General features: G+C 41.7%; 1 protein-coding gene and 1 long non-coding RNA gene across 10 annotated transcripts in view; one reads left to right on the top strand and one right to left on the bottom strand.

The window, feature by feature from the left end:
• LOC135442288 (uncharacterized) overlaps window positions 1-7,060 on the bottom strand; it is a 62,207-nt gene extending 55,147 nt beyond the window's left edge. For all 5 annotated transcript variants that reach the window (XR_010438650.1, XR_010438652.1, XR_010438651.1 and 2 more), the window contains exon 1: window positions 6,995-7,060. This is a non-coding gene — a long non-coding RNA (uncharacterized LOC135442288). The remainder of the gene's footprint in view (window positions 1-6,994) is intronic.
• Window positions 7,061-9,261: 2,201 nt separating this feature from the next.
• Window positions 9,262-18,822, top strand: HIKESHI (heat shock protein nuclear import factor hikeshi). Of its 5 annotated transcripts, none has more exons than XM_064720045.1 (6): window positions 9,345-9,363; window positions 9,854-9,962; window positions 10,218-10,455; window positions 14,126-14,277; window positions 16,719-16,837; window positions 18,586-18,822. In XM_064720045.1, exons 3-6 carry the CDS (start codon window positions 10,305-10,307, stop codon window positions 18,638-18,640), a joined length of 477 nt encoding a protein of 158 aa, XP_064576115.1. In that variant the 5' UTR covers window positions 9,345-9,363; window positions 9,854-9,962; window positions 10,218-10,304; the 3' UTR covers window positions 18,641-18,822. The 5 variants fall into 5 exon arrangements, with proteins under 5 accessions (XP_064576124.1, XP_064576115.1, XP_064576100.1 ...); XM_064720063.1 differs by lacking the exon at window positions 9,345-9,363 and adding an exon at window positions 9,366-9,481; XM_064720039.1 differs by lacking the exon at window positions 9,345-9,363 and adding an exon at window positions 9,642-9,763.
• The last annotated feature ends 4,920 nt before the right edge of the window (window positions 18,823-23,742 follow it).

Below are 23,742 nucleotides of genomic sequence, written 5' to 3'. Positions count from 1 at the left end.
AGCCAAAATACACAGGTGGATGACTGCACTTCTCCAGTATATTCCCTTGAGGACTCCTTATTCCAAACTAAAAGTTCCTATTCCTGAAAAATAGTTCTGTCCTGGAAGCAAGCTAAGTATCTGCAATGAAACAACATTCAGTCTGAAATCAAAGACATCACCATAGTGATCTAGTTCTTGATTGCTTTAGCAGGAAAACTGCTCTGCTCATGCTCCCCATTCAGCCATTTCCCAATGCATATGTGCTAAAAACCCTCCCCTCTTCAAAGAAAGCTGAACAAGGTTCTGTGGTTCCTGTCTAAACCCACAATGATTCTGAGAGCAAGGAAAGCAGACAAGTGGTCTGTGTTTGCATTGGTCACACTTTTCACACTACTGTATTGTCCTCATTACTTGTGGAGAATGCTGCAAAGGAAACATCTTTCTCAGAGATGCACCAACCTTCTCATCTGTTAAAGATTTTTCTTTGATAAAGCTTTTGTGATTCCCATCCTTTAAGGATCTGCCTATTTGTATTTTGCATGGACCACTATGCATATGTATTTTGCATAGTGAGGGAATAAGTCTGAAATGGATCAGGATTTTTGCTGTGCTCAAGTGAGATACTTTGAAAATTCCCCTGGCTGTGGGTTCAGTGAGATCTGAGCAGTTTCCCTTGCAGTGGATAAACACTTTTTCAAGGCATCATCTCTCTGAGGACATTCTCTCTTAAATTATTAAAATATCTGGTGGTTCTTGTAGCTTGAATTCATCACAGCTTTTGCATAATAAGCATTCTCTAACTTGAGAGTGTCACATCCATACAGGGCTCAGCATGACCATCCAGCCTGGACTCCTGCATAATGATCATCTGCTGGAGAAGTTTCTCTAGCAAGTCCAGCATTCACAGCTCAGCTGCAGCATTGCCTGCAGAGAAGTATAAAATCTTGCTTTAAAGACTTCCATACAAATGATCTATCACAGTCTCTAGCAAGGAACTCCAGTAACTGCACATTAAAAACATGAGCCTTACTTTTAAAAAATGCTTCTTATGTAATGTTTGGCTGCACTGGGTACAGACCATGATCAAGGCACAAATAAATGAGCCTGTACACCACTACATGGTGCTCTGATTTTCCCTACAGAAGCTTCCTCATATGAATATCAATTTTTCACTGAATCCCCTGTATCAGCATTCCTAGAATTGGCTTAGCTTTACATTTCTCTCCCAACCCCTTGCTATAAATAGCTATGTCTCATATATCATTTAAAGAGAATAAAACATTACTCCTTGCATTCATTTATTTGATTTTACAGCCTTGCTTGTATGTTAATCAAATGCATAAAGTGCTGAGGTGCATAGGTGCCAAGTAAAAGTCAATATTTTACCATGAACCTCATTTATCTGCATTAGCCTGAAACAAGGTGGATCTGTAAATTTGGACATCATTGAATTTAATGACAAAGATCAATTACAGCATCTTTGACAGGACAGGGATTTGTCAGATGAGGGTGAAAAAGCATCACTTCTTCCCAAAGGAGCTTATAAATGCTGGCTGGGTGACACTGCCCATCTCCTCCAGTGGATTGATGCATACAAACTCTTAAATAACATTGGTTGTATTTGAAATAAGACCACAGCTTAAAACAGAGCTAAGTTATAGTGAGCTCTGAGGGACTGTTCAACATAATTGGCTGGAATACCAGAAAAAAAGAACTAGAAAGTAATCAAAGTGTCTTCATGGGAGATATGCACAATTTGGCTGCAAAACTGAAAGCAATTCTTAACTCAGGCTGATGCTTTCTGTGTCCCGTACACAAATACCAACCAAACTGCTTAATGATATCTGTGGTAGTGCAGATTTTTAATTTACAAAGCTCCCCAGAAGCACAATCACCAGTTTTTGGAAGGAAACTTGGGAAAACATGGATAATAACCTCCCCTGATGGAAACCACTACATTTCATTGAAGCCAATGCCTACAAATGTGTAATACTTCCTACCCATCCTTCAGCACTATGACCTTTGTCCATCACTGTGTAGGAAGCATTAGTCTGTCCTGCTTGGCTTGTCTGAAATGTAGATAAGGTTTCACAAAGGGAAAACCATTTAAACCATTTCTTTTTTTCCTTGGTGTTTTTCCAGACTCCCATCCAAGGGCTGCTGGGTACCATAATAGTCTTTGAACTTACTAGGAATTGAAGTAGTTTCAGGGTGTCTCAGTATTGATCATGTATCTCAGTATATTTTTCCAAATTCTAGAAGCCAAGGCAAACCACATCTCTAATGCATATTTTTAATTAGCAGATAGGCAGAGATTAGTTACTATGGATCAAGTCTTTAAACACGGAAATCCAGTAACCCTGACAGAACTTCATTAGACTGCTTTCACAAAGAAGGGCTACAGGGTTATATTCTGTATTTTCACTGGTAAGTTCTATGTAATTAAAAAAAGCAAGCTCTCTTAAAAAAAGTTATTTGGGGTTGAATAAAACACACCACTCGTGCTGCATTTCTGCCTACAAAGACTGGAGTACATGTATTGTATAAAGCTGATTTATTAGCATGATAATGAGAGTAGGTAGTGCTTTTAGTCACATCTGTCCTTCATGGTAGTATTCCAGCCCACACAAACAGCAAACACAGATCCTGAATCCAAGTGCACTTCAGCTTAAACTGGCACTAATCTCACCCCTATTGTATCTATGAGATGTGACTGAACAAAAAGCACTTGGACGGCTCTGAAATGCAATGGGACATTTCTGGACATGCAGGTTAGCCCCACCAAGACAGCAGCTGTCTGCAGTCATGAGTGAGAACCAGAAAAACAGTAGTGGGAGGCATGCCAGCAAAGCTGAGGACTCAAAGCTCAGCCAAATGGCCATGCAGAGAGGTTCTCCATTCTGAACAGGAAAGCAAACAGTCAGCTATGATGCAGAGTTAGCACACTTTCTGAGAGCAGGAGTCAACAACCCACGCAATTAACTACTGCCAAAGCTCAGTCCATTCCACACACAGCAAGCCAGAAGGTTAGTATGTGTTAAAGAAGGTTAATATGTGTTACTTGAGACATGTAGCTGTCATGGTCTGCCTGACTACATGCTGCCAAGTGAAACACAAGGAGGTTACCTTCACCTGGGACAGAATGAGTTCAGAAATGTTCAGCTATGATGTCTCAATTGGAACAGACCAAGACAAGCAAAGTCAACCACCTGCAGTCCTGTGAATATCCCCCAAGATTAGTTCACACCTCACCTTCAAGTACCCTTCTCCCAACACTAGCAGTGAACTTAGTCATCATGGTGTAGAATTTCTACTTCTTTCAGACTTTAAGAAAAACAATGCAATTTTGCCCTCAGAATAGCAACATCAACAGCACACAAGGTAGAAAGCCCCTTCTACCTAGAGAAACAGTTTTCTTCACTGGGAGTGAGCCATGCCTTGCCCATTCTTGATGCATCAGAAGATCTCAGGCACCTAAGATATTCTGGCTCTTGTGAACACTCTTATAATGGGAACATCATGGATTGGCCATCATCAAAAGCTGAGAAACAGAATTTAATGAGCTGTAGATGACAGGACAGTGCAAGCAAGAACTAAGGGTGAGGAGCCTCCATATATGCTGTAGATCAACACCATCACCTGAAGCTGGACTGTCACTTCGTCCTGTATTTCTTTTACCCACTGTTTCATTCACAACATCCCCAGTTCACAGATCTAATACCAAATCTGTTTAAACTAATCCAGATTATTACACCAACAACAGTTTGGAGAACACTTAGCAAGTAACCTGAAGAAGGAAAGTACTTGAACAGGAGTGATGAACATGTACAGTTAAGCAGAAGACACAAATCCATGGAGATAGCACAGCTGGACCTAGAAAACTAAGCTTGTACAAAACCTTTTGTTAACATTCATCAATAAAGCCAAGAGAATAAGTGTCTTACTTACATTATAAATCAATTTAAACTTTTTCCTTAAGTAGCTGTACGCTTGATTCTTTTTATTCATGCACACAAGAAGGAGGTATGTGAACTTTTTACAAAATAAAGTACTTTATACTTTATCAGAATTAAACTGATAACTTTAGGGAAGTCAGACTTGTCTGTTTGAAGTGGTTAAAACGTGCTTGGAGAAATACTCAAACAGGGTAGGTCTCTAATGATGTGTTACATAACCAAATAGAAATGCCTTCAAAAAAATCCTTACGTCGTGATCTATAAAAAATTATTGTACTGTGAAGTGGATATTAAATTCCAAATGTAGATGGCATTAAAAAAAAAAGTTGGCTTGCTCATACCCCAAGCCTTGGGGACTCCCTGTGTGTGTGGCATGTGGGAGACTGATGGTCCTTGGGATTATTTGGTTTACCTGTTCCATTACTAGTTCTGATCCTGAAAGTATAGTTCACTGCCTGCCAGTTAATGACATAGCATTAATATATTTATGAACTGTTTCATCCTCATTAGGGTTTAAACTGAACAGAGCAGTTTTTCAGCAGAGATACAGCCAGAGCTAATCTCAACTTCTGACATGAAGAATGTTTTTTTTAAAATGCCAAACCCTGGTATTTTATCACCATCTGCTGGTGACAAAGTGTCATTCACTTAAAAATGTAAATTCAGTCTCAGCATGTACAAAATAATTCTCTCCATGAAGATTCAGATACCTTAAATGCAGCAAAGACTAGTAAGACACCCACGGAACTCAAGACCCAGAAGGTCATCTGAGGAACAGATTACATGATCTTCCATACTCTACAAATATTTTATCATAGCTAAAGCTCTCACAGAACCATAGCCAGCTGCTGTCAGGTAACACTAACAGAGGCCTCAAGGTCATTGGTAAGTGACATAAAATTCACAGTAGAGACACAAATTTCCTCTCCACCACTGGCAAAGAATAGGTCATGCAAGGCCAACATGTCAGGCACTTTTTTGTGACCAAACCAGTCATGACCTCTTTCAGTTGCCCGGGGGGTTTAAAACTATGTCTCAAATCTCAAAAAATCAGCATTACTGAAGAGTAAACTACATTCTTCCTTCTTCTTGACCTCTGCTGCAACCCATTGCCCTTATGCCTTCCCCCATCTTCTCTGTTCCTCCTTTGCTCCCCTGTACCTCCTACCGTACCTAAACTGTGAGCTGGAGAAGAGACTGGATTCCTCCCACTTAAATTCCCATGTAACTGAGGCTGAACTGCCAAGTTGTCTTCTCTAATTACTGGCAACTAAGATGCTCTTCCGGAGGGCAGTTTCTACCTTAGAGGAGCCACTGTCTAGAAACAACAGAATGAAACTGATTTTAATTTAGTTACTTCCCTCAAGTTGTTAGGTTGGGTAAGAAGTGCTCAATACTCTCTTCTTGCCTTGATTCTCAACCTAGAGGCAGCTACAGACAAAATTCTGTAGCCTCAGCAAGACTTATTCAGCAGGGATGGAACCTGTGGTGCTACATAAGTTTCTCCTGAGCATGTACAAACTGGAATTCTCCAAATAGTTCATATCTAGATACAGATGAGCTTATTTTCACAGCACCTTATTGCTGTCATTTTACTGCAGGGGTTCCATACTGTTATCTCCTTATCACAAAAGTTTCCTACCTTCTTGGTGTTTCTCGTGGGCAGCTCCTCAGGGCACTGACTCTTTCTTCTTCACAAAGCAGCCACTGACTCCAGCTCCCCTCTCAAGCAGTCCCCCCACTCTTTTACAGCACTCTTCTTCTCATTGCTTACAGCTGTGGCCTGTTAAAGTCAGGCCTGTTCCTAATCTTTGATAATTGGCCCAGCTGCAAATCCTTAGGGGTGAGATTACTTTCTACACTATCTTTATTTTCTTATATTCTATCCCCCTACACCTTTTCTGACTCAAGACCACCTGCCAGCAAATTGCAAGTCTCTCCTCTTACAACATAAGGGAATTAGGGCATCTGAAAGAACATGTCATCCAAATTTCAATTTTTTACTTTGAGTAAAACAAGGCATTTTTGACCCATGTCTTAGAAACAACATTCTGGCTGAAACTCCTACACGTATAAAAATATTAATTAATGGAAGCACTTACTGAAAAAAACCTTAGTCTTAATGGTTAAAGTTTGGAAAAGTTGAGAAGAAGGTAAGCAAAGGTCATAAAAGTGGAAAGTTATAATGCAAATTAAAATCTTTTAATATGAAACAGTGCCACCAATTGCACCTGTGTTCACCATCTCTAGATTTTGATTGCTTTATGTAGTTATTTGGACACACTCAAAAGCATAACTAGGCTGCAGTTATGTTGTGCACTTTGGCTCTTTTTTCCAGTCTCCAAGTAAATATTCAGCCTCTGTAGATTTATCTGGTAACTTTTCCCCAATCACTATTTCTGTAAACAAAATGCTCACGGACTTCAAAAGGGAGAAGATTAACACTTATGGGTCAACAGCACTAAGGAAAGCACATACACAACAAATACAGGCCACTGCCCAGCACAGACACAATTAAAATCTCTTTCTGAAGGGACCTTAGAGTCACTGACCCTTGACATGCCATTCCTGCATGCTCCATTTAGCCTTGTTCCTCCTCTGTCCCATGAGGCAGCTCCTTCTTCCCCATTGCATAACCCTGTGCTTCTTATCACACATCCCCACTATCCCAAACACCCTCAGCCCTACTCCTGGTACCCAACAGCAGCCTCAGCTGTGCTCTCAAGCCCATTAAGGATTTCATCTGGGAGAAATAGACCAAGAAGTGACAAGGACAATCAAAAAACACATAACTTCTGAACAATAAATGACTACATAAGCTACAACTCCTCAGGCTGGAAAACATGCAAATGACAAAAATTCATTAAATCCTTAATGACCTGGACACTAGACAAACAACAGAAAAATACACTGGCAAACAAAGAGAAGGTGTGCAGAGAAAGAAGAAAAACAAACCCCCCCACAACCTACCACAGGAATATTTTACAAGCTACTGCTGCTTTTGCAACTGTGACTAATGTGAAAAGATGTGGTCACCTTATTGCAAAGTTTCATACCTTCTCAGTGATTTCTCATGGGCAACTCCTTGCAGCACAGCCAACAAGCTCTAACTCTCTCCTCACCCAGCTACCCCACTCTTTTGTAGCACTCTTCTTCTTATTGGACACCGCTGTGGCCTATTAAGGGCAGTCCTGTTCCTAATCTTTGGTGATTAGTACAGCTGCAACTCCTCAGGTGTGAGATTGCCTTCTGCACTATCTTTATTTTCTTACATTCTTTTCTTTCCCTCCACAAAAAGAAGTACAAGAAAATTACCCTTTATTCAGGAAAAAAAATTACTTTCCACAGTTCTTGCTGATCCTGCATCCACACCTTGCTGCCCTCATGTTCACACATGTGTAGATGCTTCTGGTCTGTGTGTTCAGCTGGGGTCCCAGCACATATTCTAGCACACCACCCACCACTATATTGGTGAAATTTTGTGTCAATCTGGACTCAACTTGCCTGAGGTTTCTTCCTCTTTCTCCTGTCTTTGCCTCACCCAGGATCAGAAACTTCTTCTAAGAAGTTCTCTATAAATAACAGTTTTCTATGTCTAGTGCCACTATCTGTCACTACTGAATAGGAAATACCTTCCCTTCCTGCACAGAGGGAACATGCCTACTCTGTATGACCTTCTTTTACCTAAATGGCGTTAAGGCATGGATCTTAGTAGGGGTGCAAGTGAACATCTGTGTCACAAGTAAGTTCTAGAGCAATTTCATAAACAGGCTGAGATTAGCTTTTGGCAGGGGGAGCAGCAGCGGCTCTGCTGCTGTCATTGCATAGAAAGCTCCACAAGTTTAGATAAATAGTAAATAATTAGGTTTAAACTGGGGAAAAAAAAATCATGCCTAAGCAAGAGTGCATGAGAGCCCTGCTGAGATCAGGCTGCCCCGGGCCTTTCGACACGGTGTAATCTCAGAGGTTTGCAGCAAGCTGGCAATCAGAGATGAGCTCTTGCCTAATTAGCAAATTTCTTGTTGTGTCTCAGTGGCTGCACTGCAGAGCTTGGCCACCCTCCACTAATTTGCAATATCTCAAGCTTTAAAACACTTTCTTTCTTTCCAGTTCATTGGGGCCAGCTGGAAAAGCACCTGGCAAGCAGAGAACTCACTTGCAAAGGTTCAAATCCAAAATGAGGCCTGGGACTAAGCAGTTCTGCTCTATTGCCTCAGTACTTCTTACACCAGGGCTTCTTACTGCATGCAAGAGGTGAAACAGGCAGAAACACATATTGCACCATGCCTGTACAAATAACCGTGGGCTAGCATCAGCATTTTTGATAGGTCTTGCTCCCATAATTCCCTCACATTTTCACACTGCAAGGGACATGTTGGTTACTCCATCTGGTAGCAGGCACTGGGGTCTTCATTTTGTTTAAGTTTTTAGCATTTGGAAAGGCAGCAGAATCCTTTGCTAAAACTTTACTACCACAAAGTGGGCAACAAAAGCAACAGCCTGGGAGCTTCTCCAGTGACAGACCTCTGCCATAAGCCACAGCTGCAGTGCCAGGGTCTGGGAGGGCAGAGGACAGGAGAAGCTGTCCACCCAACGTGATCCTGGCTGCAGGAAAGATCCTGACATTGCCTAGAGGGATGGGTGGATCTCAGGTCTCACAGTCCATAGCAGCACAGGGGCATGGTAAAACGGGACAGGGTTCATAAAGATTTGTGACAGAAATATAAACACGAGTATGATTAAGATTGAAGCTTGAATCCAAGTACCCGTGTAAACAACAAATGACACATGAGAACAAGATTTAAAGGAATGGCTTCTACAGAAAGTGCAGAACACTGTTCTCAGTACTCAAAGCAAGGAACGATTTGTTTCCATTTGTTTCCTGTGCTCTGACACCCAGGAGACCACAAGCAATGAAGCCCAGGAGCTCCCCTCAGCCCAAAGAACACGGGTGCCGCTTACACTGCACTAACTTGCAAGGGAACCGCCCTGAGAACAGAGATTGAAAACCAATCTTTGTGTCTTGAGCTGAGGGGAACTTTTGTTATAATTTATGGAGATTTACCAGATGAACTGCTTCTCCTCATTCCCCTGTTCATTTTCTTTCTCTGTTGCCTAATTTCATGCCATGCCTAGACGCCATTATCATGGATCTATGACAGCTCAGCCTAGCTAAAACACAAGGCCAAAAGACTCTGCGGTACTTTTGCTGAGAGCACTCCTGCCCTCAGCCCCTGAGGCAGGTGCACGGCTGGCCCGGGGCAGCGCCACCCATCACGCGCATCAGCGCCGTGACGCGAAGAACTACATCTCCCGGCATGCTTCACCCCGACTCACCCACACCGCCTGTGCGCGGCCGCGCGTTGCACCGCGGGAGTTGTAGTCCGTGCTGGCGGCGCCGCGGAAGTGACTCGGCGGTGCCGGGGTGAGCGAGGCGTGTTGACTTTCCGGGGACGGCGCTCATGGAGGCTCGGGAGTAGCGAGGCGTCTGAGGGGGTTCGCCGGCCGCCGCCATGTTCGGCTGCCTGGTGGCGGGCAGGCTGGTGAGCGCTGCCCGGGCCCGGGCGGGGCCCTCAACCCGCTCGGGGGCGGGGTGGAGCTGCCGCAGGGCCCTGGGCCCCCGGCCCCAGGCAGGGGCCCCGCCTGCCCGGCGCTCGGCTGGCTGCTGCCCCGCGTCCCCACAGGCTGCTGCCTTGTCGAGCGTCCGTGCCGGGAGGCGCTTGCCATCCCCCTGGCAGTGTTGTCTCCTCAGAGACAAGCTGGGAGCTTAAAAGAAGCTTTTTAAGGCTAGATTGTGCCTTGGCTGCAAGGATGTGGCATCTCGGGTAAAGAGGAGGGTATCTTTTGCTCTGGCATTCATTCAGCCATCCTTCTGCTGCCTTTCTCAAGGTCTATTGTATTTCCTATGTGAACAGGTTTCCATGATCCTGGGGTTGTGCCAGCCAGGTGGTCAACAGCCACTTCTTAGTGACTTGGCAACCTCTTCTGCACCCTACTTTCCTCCTACGCACATGGGGAGCGAAGGTATTCTGATCCTGTAGTCCCGGGTGGGATATGTGTTCAGTGCAGGTAGAACAAGACTGTTGTGTCTTTCTGGTAATATTTTTTGCAGTTGTTCTTCTGCTGTGTTTGACTTTTATCTGGCTATTTGCTCTTTAGGCTAGTACGTTCCTCACTTTTTGTTATGTACCACTTTAGGTGTATTTCTGTAAAAGGAAATTCGCAGACAGATGAAGATGAGAAACATGTTAATACTAATAAAGGTTTTGTTCTCTTTAGGTGCAAGCTGCGCCCCAACAAGTGGCTGAAGACAAATTTGTATTTGATTTACCAGACTATGAAAACATCAACCATGTAGTGGTCTTCATGCTGGGAACTATACCTTTTCCAGATGGAATGGGAGGATCTGTCTATTTTTGTTACCCAGACCAGAGTGGGATGGCAGTGTGGCAGCTGCTGGGGTTTGTCACTAATGAGAAGCCAAGTGCCATCTTCAAAATTTCTGGTCTCAAATCCGGTAAGACTGGTAGAACATAGCAGTCAGTGCAACAGCTGCGTTCCTGAATGCATAAGGGATAAGCATGTGAAGGTTGCTTTGAATAAAAAGCTCCTTAAAAAGGCAGCACACTCTGTGTTTTCAGATAGTGTTGAGCAGATGTACTAAAAGCAGCCTGTCATCTTCATGGAAGTCTGTCTGTGTGTTACTGTTCCTTGTGAAGTTGCTGTCTCATCTTCTCTTGTGTGTGGTGTTGATCTGGAAATTCTTCTAAGCAGACTTGATGTGTTTTTGTCCTCTGCATAGAGGAAAAATGACCTTATAACTTCCCTGCCATGTTTTTAGGTGTTTGTCTAGACATGCCAGCAGCATCTTCTTTCAGCTTCCTCTGCTAAGTGGTTGTATTCTTTGTAGCACAGACAGATTTTGCTGGGAGTGGAGCCTGGCAGTGATTTCTGACAGCTGGCACTACCCAGCCAGGGGCAGTGGCACTGTAGAACTGGCCAATAGAAGGTGTCCCCATTGGAAAGCAGCTTTCCAAATGTTTTAGTACCTTAGGCACACTGAGTAGAATGTGTGTGTGTGTCTGTGTGTGCATGTGCTTTCCTAAGTACGAGGGGTGTGCTGTGTGCATTCTAAAAATGATGAGACATTCCAATGGCACCCCTTTGTTGGATGAAAGGGACAGATACATCAGTCAAGCAGCTCAAAGTGTTACAGTGATAAAGTAGTACACAGCTTTTGTAGGTTTGGATGTAGTCTACATCTTTAACTCAAGTTTCTGTTGAATTAAGCGTTGAGGTTGCTCTGCTAAAATGCATTCATTCATTCATAACATGGCATTCTTTCTTTTGGGTCAGTCCTGGATGTGGCAGTATGATTGAGATAAGGACTTTCAAGCTGCAAAGCAAAATGAATTCTGATCATACACATTCCTCAGAAATTTGGGCTTGCTTCAGAAGAGGAGCACCTTCAGAAGGGTTTGGGGAGATGTGGTTTTGTGTATCCCAAAGCTGTGTGGTCAGTGCAACAGTAAAGCATATCACCAGTGCTTTTGGTGTGTATTTCTTGTGCTTGAAAGACTCACTGGTGTGTGATCTCAGAAGCTTTGGAGGAAAATGCATTTTCAGATGCTTTTTGCATGATTAGCTGTAATTTCCTGGTAAGGGCTGCTCTCGAGGAAGAACTCAGTGACATAGCTGAACACATTTGCAGCGCCTTGAGGCACTGCTGTGCTTGATTTGAGCAGCAGAGAGCTCTACCATTCCCATTGTCTGCAGCTTAGCTCTGACTGTGGACTCAGTCTAAGCTACACAATCTAAGTTTCCATGGTCATAAACGATTTTAAGGTGGAGAAGACTACATAACAGAGAGCTGGAATCATGGAGAGACATTGCTGCTGCTTGTTCTCTGCATTTTGGGTTTAATACCAGGTTGAGAGGACCAAGGATGTGTCCCTGTCAGCTCCCTGGGAAGCAGTAGTTGTAGCAGAGTTTCATTTGTTTACATGTAAAGAAGGGACTTAGAAATGCACCTTGCCTTGGAATTGAAAGGTTTTTATGTTATGAAGGTGTGGTAGAAATAGAAAACAAACTCTGGGCTTCTATTTTGCACCCTTGGCAGTAGGTTCACAAGTGGGTAAGAGTTACAGCAGAGCCTTTTCCACACAGACTTTTCTGCTGCCATGCTGTTTAAGCTCTAATGTCATGTCTGCATTTGAGGCTACACATGGGTAAGGGTTTTATTGTGGCCAGGCTGAAAGGTAAAGGGCTCAATCATTGAAATGAGGGTTCAATGAAGGGAAAAAAATGGGTGGAAAAATACTTTTCTAAAAGCAGTTTCTCTGCAGTGATGTAATGTGTTGGAGAGTGTAGGGTCTGAGTACAAAAAACTGAGCTTGTATTTCAGTACTGATTAACATTCTCTGCATTTGTAAGGTTTGGAATGCTAATTGCTAGAGCCAAGCATGGAAAACTTGGAGTGTATTTCTCCTGGTGTAAGGATGGCAATGGATGCTTTTATTGCACACTTTTAAGCAGACATCTTTCCAAGGCCGTGGTTCTGTGGGAGTTCATGGAAAGTGAATGGAATGGATGTGTTTTATTGTTTCTATCATGACTGTCTAAAGTAATCATACATTGTAACAGAGCCTGTTGCTTGAAGATGTTACATTTTTATTGAACTAGCAGTTTCTCAGGTGAAGATGTTACAAGATGCAAAACTTGTACCAGTTCTGTTGCTGGTGGCATTTAATAATGAACTTGATACTTGGTTTCTGATAGCTTGTATCAAGCAAACATCCAACAACAGCAAATGTGAGATGATGCAGCAATAAAATGGCGTTTCTCAGAAGAGGTTCTAAATAACATTTCAGGAGATGAACTCTCTTCTTACTTAGCTTGTGTTAAAGTAACATTTTAATAGCAGTGCTTTACTCATAAGGTAGCACTATATTGCAGCTGTAGGATCTGGACTAAGGAACAACACTTCAATTGAAAAGGGTGCTGAGTTTGTGAGTGCACTTTCTGGAGGGGTTGGCTGTTAGCTTCTTTGTGCCTTGTGTCTCTGCAGAGGAATGGTCGAGTTCCTGAGGTCTTCAGTCCTGATCTCAGTTCAACTTGTCAGACCGTTTTTGCTGGCTGAGTTTTTGACAAAGTGAGATGGTGCTTTTGATCTCCATTAGCCTTTCTGGCAGCCCAAGATAGTGCTGACTGGTCTGCAGGACAGCTCTTGATTAGTTTTGCTTTCTCCTGCTACTAAGAGGCCAGAGAGTGCTGCTGAAACATTGCCTCTGTGTTAAGAGTGTACTTGACTAGTGTGTTCCCACAAACACAGGTGCAGTGTTAGTGTTTGCTTACTGATAGCACTCTGGTCCCCCTGGCCTTTTCCTGCATTTTCCTTTAGAGATGCTGGCAGAAGAGTACATGATTTAAGTGATGCTGAGTGTCTGTCCTTGTTTGCAGAGACCTTGGCAGAAGCTGGGACTGAAAGTATGGGTTGAGAAAGGTCAGAAGTGAGGGCAGAGGGCTGGGATGGTGCCTGTGTTTGTGGCATGCAGTTTGGGGATGGTTCCTTGTTTCCTTTGTGGCACTTGCCAAGTCAGAGACCTCTCTGTTCCATGACTATTTCTTTGACCTTTGCTGCTTTTGGTGGGTTTTGGCAGTTCAGATGAGACCTGGGGCTGCCCAGCCTTCCCTGAGTCAGAGGGGTCATAAACCAGTGCTCTCTACTTTTTCAGAGCAGGTTCAGTAGATGGTAGCTTTAATCAGTGAATCAAACAACTGTGATGCATATTTCTTGTTTATCTGCATATTTCTTGTTTATCTGCAATTGCCCAAATGTGAATTAAAAACTTGGTTCCTGTAGAAAAAGGTTCTATCTCACTCACTGATCATATTCCCTCTTTCCATTTACTTCAGAGGGAGCTGTAAAGTCATGTTTTTTCTGGTTTTTAAAAATTTCCTAATGATCTGTTGTGCTTTTTAAATGTACCAGTCACACTGTTCCATCTGTTGTGTTTGTGTGTACTTTTGCCTGTGCTTGGACTGTGGTTTTTCTGCATTTCCTGGGACAGGGAGATCGCTCTGGTGGGAGCTGGGGAAAGCCTTCTACGGGAGGAACACGGTGGTTGAAGTTGCGCAGCCTTTCCGTGTGTGCCAGACCTAATGTGTGCTGTTCGTGGTGCTTTCAGGGAAGGGAAGTCAACACCCCTTTGGTGCCATGAACCTCCCACAGACACCAACAGTGGCTCAGATTGGAATCTCAGTGGAACTGCTGGAGAACCTGGCCCAGCAGACTCCTGTTGCAAGTGCTGCTGTGTCATCAGTAGATTCATTCACAGAGGTAGCCTGGACTTTCCGTTTTCAGAAATTCTCTGTCTGTGGAAGTCTCAAGAATTGAGCCTCTGAAGCATTAATTGGGGAGTGGGTAGGGGATGCTGCTGGGGGTGGCAGTAGGATTGTAAGCAACCTAATAATTGTCAAATTATTTGATTGGGTGCCTTGATACTATGAAATTGCTTTTTCTTACACTGAAAAACTGTCTCCTGTAAAAGACTGGAATTTTCATCCTCAGTGACATGAGGCCAAGAGGTTCACTTGTGTCCATGTCCCTCTACTCTAAAATTATTTATATACTTCTTATAGGAGCAGCTATGACTAAATCCATGTAAGAGACAGTGGATCTTTGGTGATTTGTAGGTGCTGAAGCTTCAGTACGTAGACTTGCAGGGATGGTCAGAAATTACTCACAAGTTAAGGCAAATGTGGCCATGGATGCAGAGAGATATTCAGGTGTACCACTTTCCCTGGAGAAATCCTTCTGATGTTGCTCTGCAGAACTACAGAAGTATGCCCTTTCCCACACAATGGGGTTTTTTCTGTTGTTTTTCCCCAGTGCCTTCTCTGTGGATCAGGCCTTGGGCTACAATGTGCCATTTTTTAACCCAGCCTATCCATTAGTTTGAACCTCTGGAAATTCTCAGCCAGCTCTGGGAGTTCACTGGCAGTCTGAGAGCAGTCCCAGGCAAACTAGACCTGCATAGTGGGTCTTGATTTCCCAAACACTGATGGCTCTGGCATTTTCTTTTAGTGTTTCAGCAGTTGCTGAGGCTTTTCTTCAGGCCTTTTTTACCTTCTTACTTTCCTTCCAGGTGCTTGCTGAGATTGGTAATTGTACAGTAATCCTGAAACTGTAGCTGACATTCTTTGGCAGCTTATACACATTGTTGCTCCAGATAGGTAATGCTTCTTGCAGAAAGTTACCATGACTAGGAGTTGACCAACAGCTGTCTTTGTATAGTACAGTTCATTGAGCTTTTCTGGAGTTGTTAGGTGCTAATGACACCTAAAAAATATTTCTGATTCCACAAATATTTATTATAGCAGTAGTTAAGTTAGGAGGAATAATGTGCCATATCAGGTCATTTGCAAGGTGGCTCATGGATTTTTCTGGCAGTAGTATTTAAAGAAAAAGAACCACCTCATGATTGCATAACATTTTTACAAATGTTATTCTCAGTTAAGTGAATTTTTCCATTGAAAAAGAGCAGCATCTAACTCTGAGCATCTTAACTGAAATTGTAATTGCCTTCAAGGAATGCAGTTGACCCAAAGGAAGAAGTACTACTGACTCCTACAGAGAAAACGTGTGAGGTCAAAGTGCAAGGAAACCTTTGCAGGAGTAGATTGCAGAGGAAGGGCATATATGACTGGGAGCATATTTGTGAATAATGAATAGCTTTCATTTAAGATTTGACATCAGCTCTTTGGAACTGCTACATTATAGCAATAAAAGTGTTTTTTAATGGCAAAATCGTCTGTTGCTACCCTAAGTTATGGAGTTGATCTCCTATTACATTTTTAGTAAGTTTTATGAAGATTTATGATTGAATATGTCTTTTTTATGTGTATAAACATATATAAAAAGAAGTAGGACAAAACCATTGAGTTCTGCATGTGAGTAAGGGTAGGGTTCTGGGATATGATTTCTTCTGCTCCTTTTGTCAGAGAGGAGCACAAGACTGCATTTATTAACTCAGGCTCTGTTTTGTTTTCCGTATCATTTCACTGTCTGGGAAATTTTCTATATGAAAATTCCTTGTTCTCCCATCAAAGCATCTTTTTATTTTTAACAGAGGAAATAAGGAGGTACTGTATACTTGTATATTTGTAGGCTGGCTGGGAATGTCCTACAGCCTTATCCTCTGCACACGGGGCTTACTGTTCCTTGGCCTCTCTTTCACTCTTTTCTTTCCTAGTCCTACGGTTTAGGAGTGCCCTGTGCATCCTTTAGGTGTTTTCCCCACAAGATCTTGTGGTAAAAGATGCCAGGACAGCAGCCCTTCTCTGGGGAATGCTAAAGAAAATTGCTCTGTCACTGGAGTCTGAAGTGCTGTAAATAGATTGCAGCCTTTTCCAATCGTTTAACAAGTGTTTTTCTGGGAGCTGGAATGGCAGCTTTGGCCCAGTCTGGAGTTCTTCTGATTATTCAGTTTGGAGGAGAGGGACAGCTCTTGTCACTGCATCACTTCTTTGTCACACAAACAGAAAATGTTCTTCCCAAAGCTGTTTGTCCAGTTGGATGAAACTGAGCAGGGAGAGGGCAAATGAAGATTCTTAAAATGATTTCTGGATGCCAGATGGATCTGAGGGCAAGACTGAAGCTTGGGATGTTTTGATCATTGTCTCTGGACCTACTACATCCACTTTCCTTAAACTTTTGCACAAAAGTTCAAATTAAAGAAAGAACTTCCTTAAAATATCTTTTTTTTTTTTTTTTTTCAGTTCACTCAGAAGATGTTGGATAACTTCTATAATTTTGCTTCCTCGTTTGCTGTCACTCAGGCACAGATGACCCCGAATCCTTCTGAAGCTTTCATTCCTGCAAACGTAGTTCTGAAATGGTAATGGCAGTGATCTCTAGTAACAAATGGGGTTTTTTTCTAGACATTAGACCATCATTTCTAAGCACTGAACTATTGTAATGCTATTCAGTGAGATGATGCAGAAGTGTTTAAAATTGTTGTTTATTTCTAGTATAGAGAGGTCCTGCCCACTGTTTTTATATTTATTTGTCAGCTTTTTTTGTTAGAAAAGTGCTGTGCAACCAATGAAACTTTTTTGGTTCTACAAGGGTTGCTTTTAACATATGTGCATTTGCACTGTGTTGCTGATAATGCAAATGCTCTGGAGTTGTGGGAAGACAGAGCACACTGATACTCGTCAATTTATGCTTATTTGTTTTATTCTCTTCCTAGACATCGTTCCAGCATAGTTGCCTTACTTAAGAATATGTGAGAGGTGATGAAATCATGTTACTAGTTGACCTGGTTGTGTCACCAAGATCCTTGAGTGTAAATACACAAGTCCCTCTGGGAGTTGTTTTCCAGGGACTGGTTTAATAACTGTCTGGGGATAGCCTGTGTAGTCTGGAGATAAATTGTGAACTGCAGGCAATCCTTTAGGTTATCTGAAAATGTCTTTCCTATCAGTTTGGCCTTATTTATTTAGCCTCTGCAGTATTAACCTAAGCCCTTCTTTAATCTCTGTTTGAGACTATCTGAATACAGTTTTATCATTACTAAGATCTCATGAATATGCAAGCAGTTGATGAGAGCCCTGTGTATTGTTTAGGAGTGTAATTTGATGCAGATGCCTTGTGTTTAGAAGTAACTACAAACTCCATGAACTGTATGTGGGTAGGGTCTGATGGGACTGGTGAGTGCCTGGGTGAGGCTGAATTGATTTTAAACCCTTCAGTCTTTTCTCACTTAAGCTGGGCTATGAACTATGAGGTATAGGAGAACATTTTGTGCTTTCCTTTGTTTCATTGGCAGTATCTTTTGATTCCTTACATTTTGGGTTTGTGAGGATTAAAAGGGGAGATTTAACTTTTGTGGCTCAAAGCCTATAGGCTTCTCTATTTTTTTTTTGTAGAAAGGCACAGAAATTGTATATTTTTCTGTTTCTTCACTGTGTGTCAACAGTGAATTCTGATGCTGTTTGTTTATGGTTTGCTTGGTTTTGTGAGTATGAAAATTGAAATTAGGACAGCAGGTGTGCATACATGTTTGCCTTGTATGTTAGAGAATTACATTTCCCTATTTGATTTTACTAAAACCTTACCAACCAGCCTCAGATTCATACATTCATTCATTATTTCCTAGCCCAAAAATGCTGTGTATAAAACAGTCACTTATAATTCATGGACTTGTTTAGGTTGGAACAGACCTTTAAGATGGAGTCCAGCCATTCACCTCCTGCTGCCAAGTGCACCAGAAACCCAGGGCTGATAAAACATGTCCACGTGTCTTTTAAACACCACCAAGGATGGTGGCTCCACCACTTCCAGTGCTTGACAACCCCTTCAGTGGAGAAAATTTTCGTCATGTCCAATCTAAATTAACTTACCATTTTGCTAAGCTTGAGTGAGTCTCCTCTGGGATACTGCTTTAATGAAATTCATCTTGGTGAAATACACAAATCTAACTGCAGATATTCTAGATATGCAAATGGACTTGTGATTTCCTGGTGTGAAGTAGATGTAATTTATCATGTTCTCTGCATAGACTAAATTATTTGTACCCTTTTTTAAAACCACAGTTTTATATGCAGGAGCTGTTATTTTTTGTTGTTTTTTTAATTTTTCTAGGTATGAAAACTTCCAGAGACGTCTGACACAGAACCCTCTCTTCTGGAAAACATAAGCTTAAATTCTGTCATTTGGGGTTCTTTCTAAAGTGTTGCCTGAAAGATGCATCAAGTAACTACTGAAGATTTTCATGGGGAAGGAGGGCAAAAACCCAAACAACGATTAGTCTAAATAGACAAACTAGTAACTTTTATATTACTCTTGAACAGTATTTAAAATTAAAATCAATGAAAATGACTAGTCTGCATGTTGGTTTATTTAATTGAAGTGCTTGGCTGCATCAAGAAACCAGTGTTCCATGTAGAAATACTTCTTTGAAACTGCATTTAAAGTGGAAAAAATTACAAGTTGAAAAATGGCAGCACTGTGTCATACTTGTGTGGTGCTTTGGGGTGTTGTACACAAACTGAATGCAGATTTTTCCTTCTTTACCTCATTTGAAGGGTAATCAAGCAACTGTGAATATGCTGATGGTTTTCCTGCTGGTACTTGCACTGTAAGTTCTTCCATTTTGTGGACAACCAATATTCTTGTCCCCAGCTCATATAAATGGTACAGCAGTATTTCCCTCTTTGGCAGTAAGAAACTATTGAGCTTAATCTTGGAGTACCTGTCTTTAACTTTTCCTGTATGAAAATATAATGAAGAGGAATCTTTGGGAACTTTGGCTGTGCTAGAAGAATTATTCCCAGTAATAAGAGAGTAAAATCTTGTTTCTCTTAGAAACAGATGTGGGGTGTCTGATAAGGCTGTCACATTTGTTCATAAGTCCGTAGGATTTTGGGGTGGGCTGAGTGGTTCTCATGACCAGTGCAGTTTCTGCTGGTGCCACATGTGCCCAGGTATCTCATAGGTAAGGTCCAGCTGGCCCTTCTATTCACTAGATTAGCTTGATCAGAAATACTATTTTGAGCAATAGATCTTGGTTTTGTAAGTTACTTTCTGTAACCAAGGACTAAGACTTGTTCCCAAAGCACTGGCATGAAAATAAAAGTTTTACTGGTTTCATTGACTGAGGAATGAAGCCTTTAAGGAGTCCTTTATCAAGTCAGCCTTAGGTACACTTGTCCTGAGAACAGAAACTCAGTCCTTCAGATGTCCCCAGTGCCACCCTGTGTCATTTCTGCCTCAGCTTAAAATGGACTCTTCCCTTGCATAAAAGCAGAGGGACTCAAGTAATAAAAGGAATGAGCTCAACCTGGGACCCAGAAGAGGAGGAAAAGAGACTGATTAAACCCAGGAAAGCTGTTGTAAGAACAGCTTTTGAAAAGTAGAACTAATTCTCCCCCAGCTAATTTATGGAACAAAGCTCATTTCCTAAAAGCCATGGCACAGATGCAAGACTGAAAAGTTTGGGTTGCCTGCTTGACTAAAGCCTTAATTTTCTTAAGGACACATTTGTAGGCCAAATGTTTGTGGAGAAGCAGCAATGAGGGAACTTAGCAGAGGCCCAGGCTGAACTCCCTCATCAGAATGGGTCATTAGGATCATTCTGTGTGACCTCTCAAATTCTGCTGCAGGATGTGGTAGTTTTGTCACACAGGTGGCAGATGCCTCACATAGCTGGTGATAGAAGTGGATCAGACAAGACAAGAGGGACCAAATGGAAGTTAAGAGTGGTCACTGGTCAGCTTCTCACACTTTTAAGGAAGGATCTGGCTGGTGTGGAAATAAGTAATTAACACTTCACAAGCCATTGCAAGGCATCAGGAGTTAGGGAATATGTGTCTACATGATGTAGCAGACTCATTCCATCAGCACAATTTAATTACCAAAGGAGTGATTTATTTGTAAGAAAAAGAGGTACTAGCTACAACTTCCTCATCTGACTGGCCAGAGCTGCCCTCTGTGAAATAATCCTCATGTCACTACTCCTTGTTGCAATTTTCTATGGCCCTCACTGTCATGGTTTGGTGAAGAGCAAGTCATAGAACGAATGGTATTTAAACCCAAGGGCCCTGTTTGGGCACAGGCTGTGACTCTGCTGCTCACTCTTCTCTCTACTAGTTATAACAAGCTACTTCTGTCCTGACCAAAGCTGCATTCTGTTATTCCAGATGCTGGTGGGATTGTTGTTTGGGCTTCAGGAGGCCAGACAGGCCAAACTAGACCACGGGGGTGAGGTCACTAAGTCCAGCATGAGTGCTGTGGCTGCTCTTACCCCTGCTCCAGTCATTAGGGCAGTAAATGAAAGTATGTATTTATATGGGGTTTGAATAATTCAATAGTATAGGTTAAGGACTTCTCCCAGTGCTGCAGCCACTGTGGGTTCAGCAGGTGTCTGAGTTCACTGAGTGTAGCACAAGCTTGAGAGCATCATTGTAAATTACTTTTCTTTCCTGCTGTGATTGAGCTTACAGAAAAGAAGCTCACTGAGGGAACAGTCTATCCCCCTTCAGTATCAGAATTTTGCCTTTCACAGCCGCTATCAAAGTAAGAACTGATTCATTCATACAGGTTATGTGGATAGCCAGACTGTGCTTCTCAAGCATAAGTGCTTTTTCTTTCTCAGCTTTGAAGCATAGGATTATGGTGGGTGAGTTTCACTAGCTCTGTGAGATCCTATCATATGATCACTAGTTAGGATGCTTGAGGAAACAGGCATTCAGTTTGTCTAAGAAAATTTAATTTAAGAAACTCCAGGGTCTTCTAACCTGTCTCCCAACAACACTTCTCATCTCAATATTGTGGTTTTAAAACCACATGGGAGAACAGGATTATAGGAAAAAGATCTGAGGAGAAACAAAGATACATACATTCATCTATTTTGCCTTTAACATATTTTATATATATATATACATTTTTTCTCCAACATATTTTATATATGTATATATATATGTATATATATGTATATATACACATATACACTTTTTTTTTCCTCCACACACAAAACACTAAAATTCCTTTGCCCAGGTATAGCCAGAGGTAAAATGCCTGTAATAGTAACAACCTCAATGTAATACAAATTATTTTGTAATGATCCTCCTACATTTAGAGTAATTTTCCCATTCCCAGTTTCTAGATACTAGGGAGTTCAGGTTTTAAAGAAAACCTGTAAAAACAAACTACTTAAAAAAAAATACTGTCAACTGATTGTTAGGCTTTGAGGCTAAACACACTCTTCCTATGCCAAACTCATAAGCATGACAGGGGTATATCTATTTCCCTCAATTTTTGGGACTTTTTCCCAATTGTTTTCCTTTTCAAGGCAACAGGAATTGATTGTTAGAGTGGGGATTCTTGTCACAAGGGCCCTACCTGTTTCTACCACCACCATGCCCAGAGAAAAATTTAAAAATACAGGAAGCAACAAAGAGCATATATTGCTGCCAGCTTATACAGAAACAGATGCAAAATTCATAGCAAGGAGTCAAAATTCTAATTATGCACAGGGTTTTTTAATTTGTTTTCTAGAAGTTGCTTCATTTGTTCATTGTAAATATTTTTCTGACACAGCTCATGGTGACAGCAAAGCATTCTCAGGTGAACCTAACTGTGTCTGTAGCACTTGCAGAGGAAGTTAATTCCTTGGCATTTAGCCATGGAACCAGAGCTCCCCAATACAATCAGTGGTGAAACAAAAGCATGAAATGCACTAGAGAAAACAAGCACTCCTACCTACACTAGGAAGGACAAATTCGATCCATTATTTGCATAAATTTTTTTTTGGCTAAACATTAAGCCTCAAGAAGAACTTGAATTAAAACTGCATTGTGGTAACGTTCTTTATTCATTCACCACCAGATGGAGCATGACCCCAGGAAACAGGACCATACTCTGAGAAGAGAGACCTTTTAAGTGAACCACTGATTTAACAATCAGGAACCTGTTTTCTGTTTCTACTTCCAGGTGTAAACCTTGCTGTCTGTGGGCAAAGTCTCTGCCTTAAAGTTAGAACTGTAGTCCAAGCCTACCATTTATGCAAATTTTAAGTTTCTGAAAGTTGGTAGAATAAGACAGGCTGCCAGGTACCTCTACTCTTCAGCTTTTTTTTAATCTCTTCAGGGAGATACTCAGTGTGCAATAACTGAGGGAATCAGCATCCTTCAAATTTTAGTATGCTCTTCATGCAGAGTTCATGAAGAAAAGACCTCTATAACAACACTTGCAGCCTCTGAAAGAGTTTTCTGACTACTGTAGTTACTCATCAGCCTGTCTTTACCTGTCCCTCACTTGTCTTGAGATGGGGAACAGAAGGAGTCAATTACCGAATTTGCCAAAGAATGGACCCAAAGATGGCCTGAAGACACTGGAGAAAACCACAGGCTATTTTTGGTAAGTCTCTCCAATACTAGGGTTAAACCACACTTTTGTTGAAAAATTTAGGCACTGGAGCTCGTAAGGTATGTTTCACAAAAGTATATATTAAAAGGTTAAAAGGTTTTGGAAAATATTAAAATCTTTAAATTCTTTTGCAATGATTAGAACTCTAATAGCTCTGTATCTTCCAGAAGCACAATAATTTTAATCTTTCTCCTTTATTTAGTCTAGAACTAGGCAACTGTAGGAAGAAAACACTCTAATGAAATAAACACATAAGTTTTATATCTATTTGAGCTTTATCAGTCTGCTTGTTGACAGAGACTTTCTCCCCTGTTGTGTATTTTCAAAATATTATTAATTCTACATGCAGATGGGGCTGACTGTTGTAAAGAAGAATTTTTTTCTCCCCTTGGCTTGTTACAGCTTTACTTACACAAGTTCTTCCCTTCGATAACACTGTTCATCTGATTTTAGCTCCATCCAGGTTTCTCAGGGCAAAGCTCCTGGAACAATCGTCTGCATTTTAAGAGGACAGTCTTGTGTACATTCCTAAGTTAAAACAGAAGTTAAAGCTGACCCTAACTTTGTTAGGCCTCTTTCCAGTCAAGCACCACCCTTCCTTTCCTTCCTCTCCAATAGAGCAGCTCATTTGTCAGAATGTACCACTTATGTCCCAAAACAACACCCATGGCTGAGAAATCCTTACTGCTTTTGTATCCCAATTCACTCTCAACCCCTGCCCTGGGAAAACACAGAAGATGGCCAATACCACACTACTGTAAAGCATTTGCAAAGGCACAACCCAAGTGTTCCTAGTACAGCTAATTCAATCCAAGCTCTTTCCTTGAGGCTGCAGGAAGCCTGAGCACTCCCACTGCCTTTCTGGAGTGCTCT

The sequence above is a fragment of the Zonotrichia leucophrys genome, chromosome 1, assembly GCF_028769735.1.
Source record: "Zonotrichia leucophrys gambelii isolate GWCS_2022_RI chromosome 1, RI_Zleu_2.0, whole genome shotgun sequence".
NCBI lineage: Eukaryota > Metazoa > Chordata > Aves > Passeriformes > Passerellidae > Zonotrichia > Zonotrichia leucophrys.
Note: the sequence above shows the minus strand (reverse complement) of the source record. Positions and strands in the feature narration are given on the sequence as shown.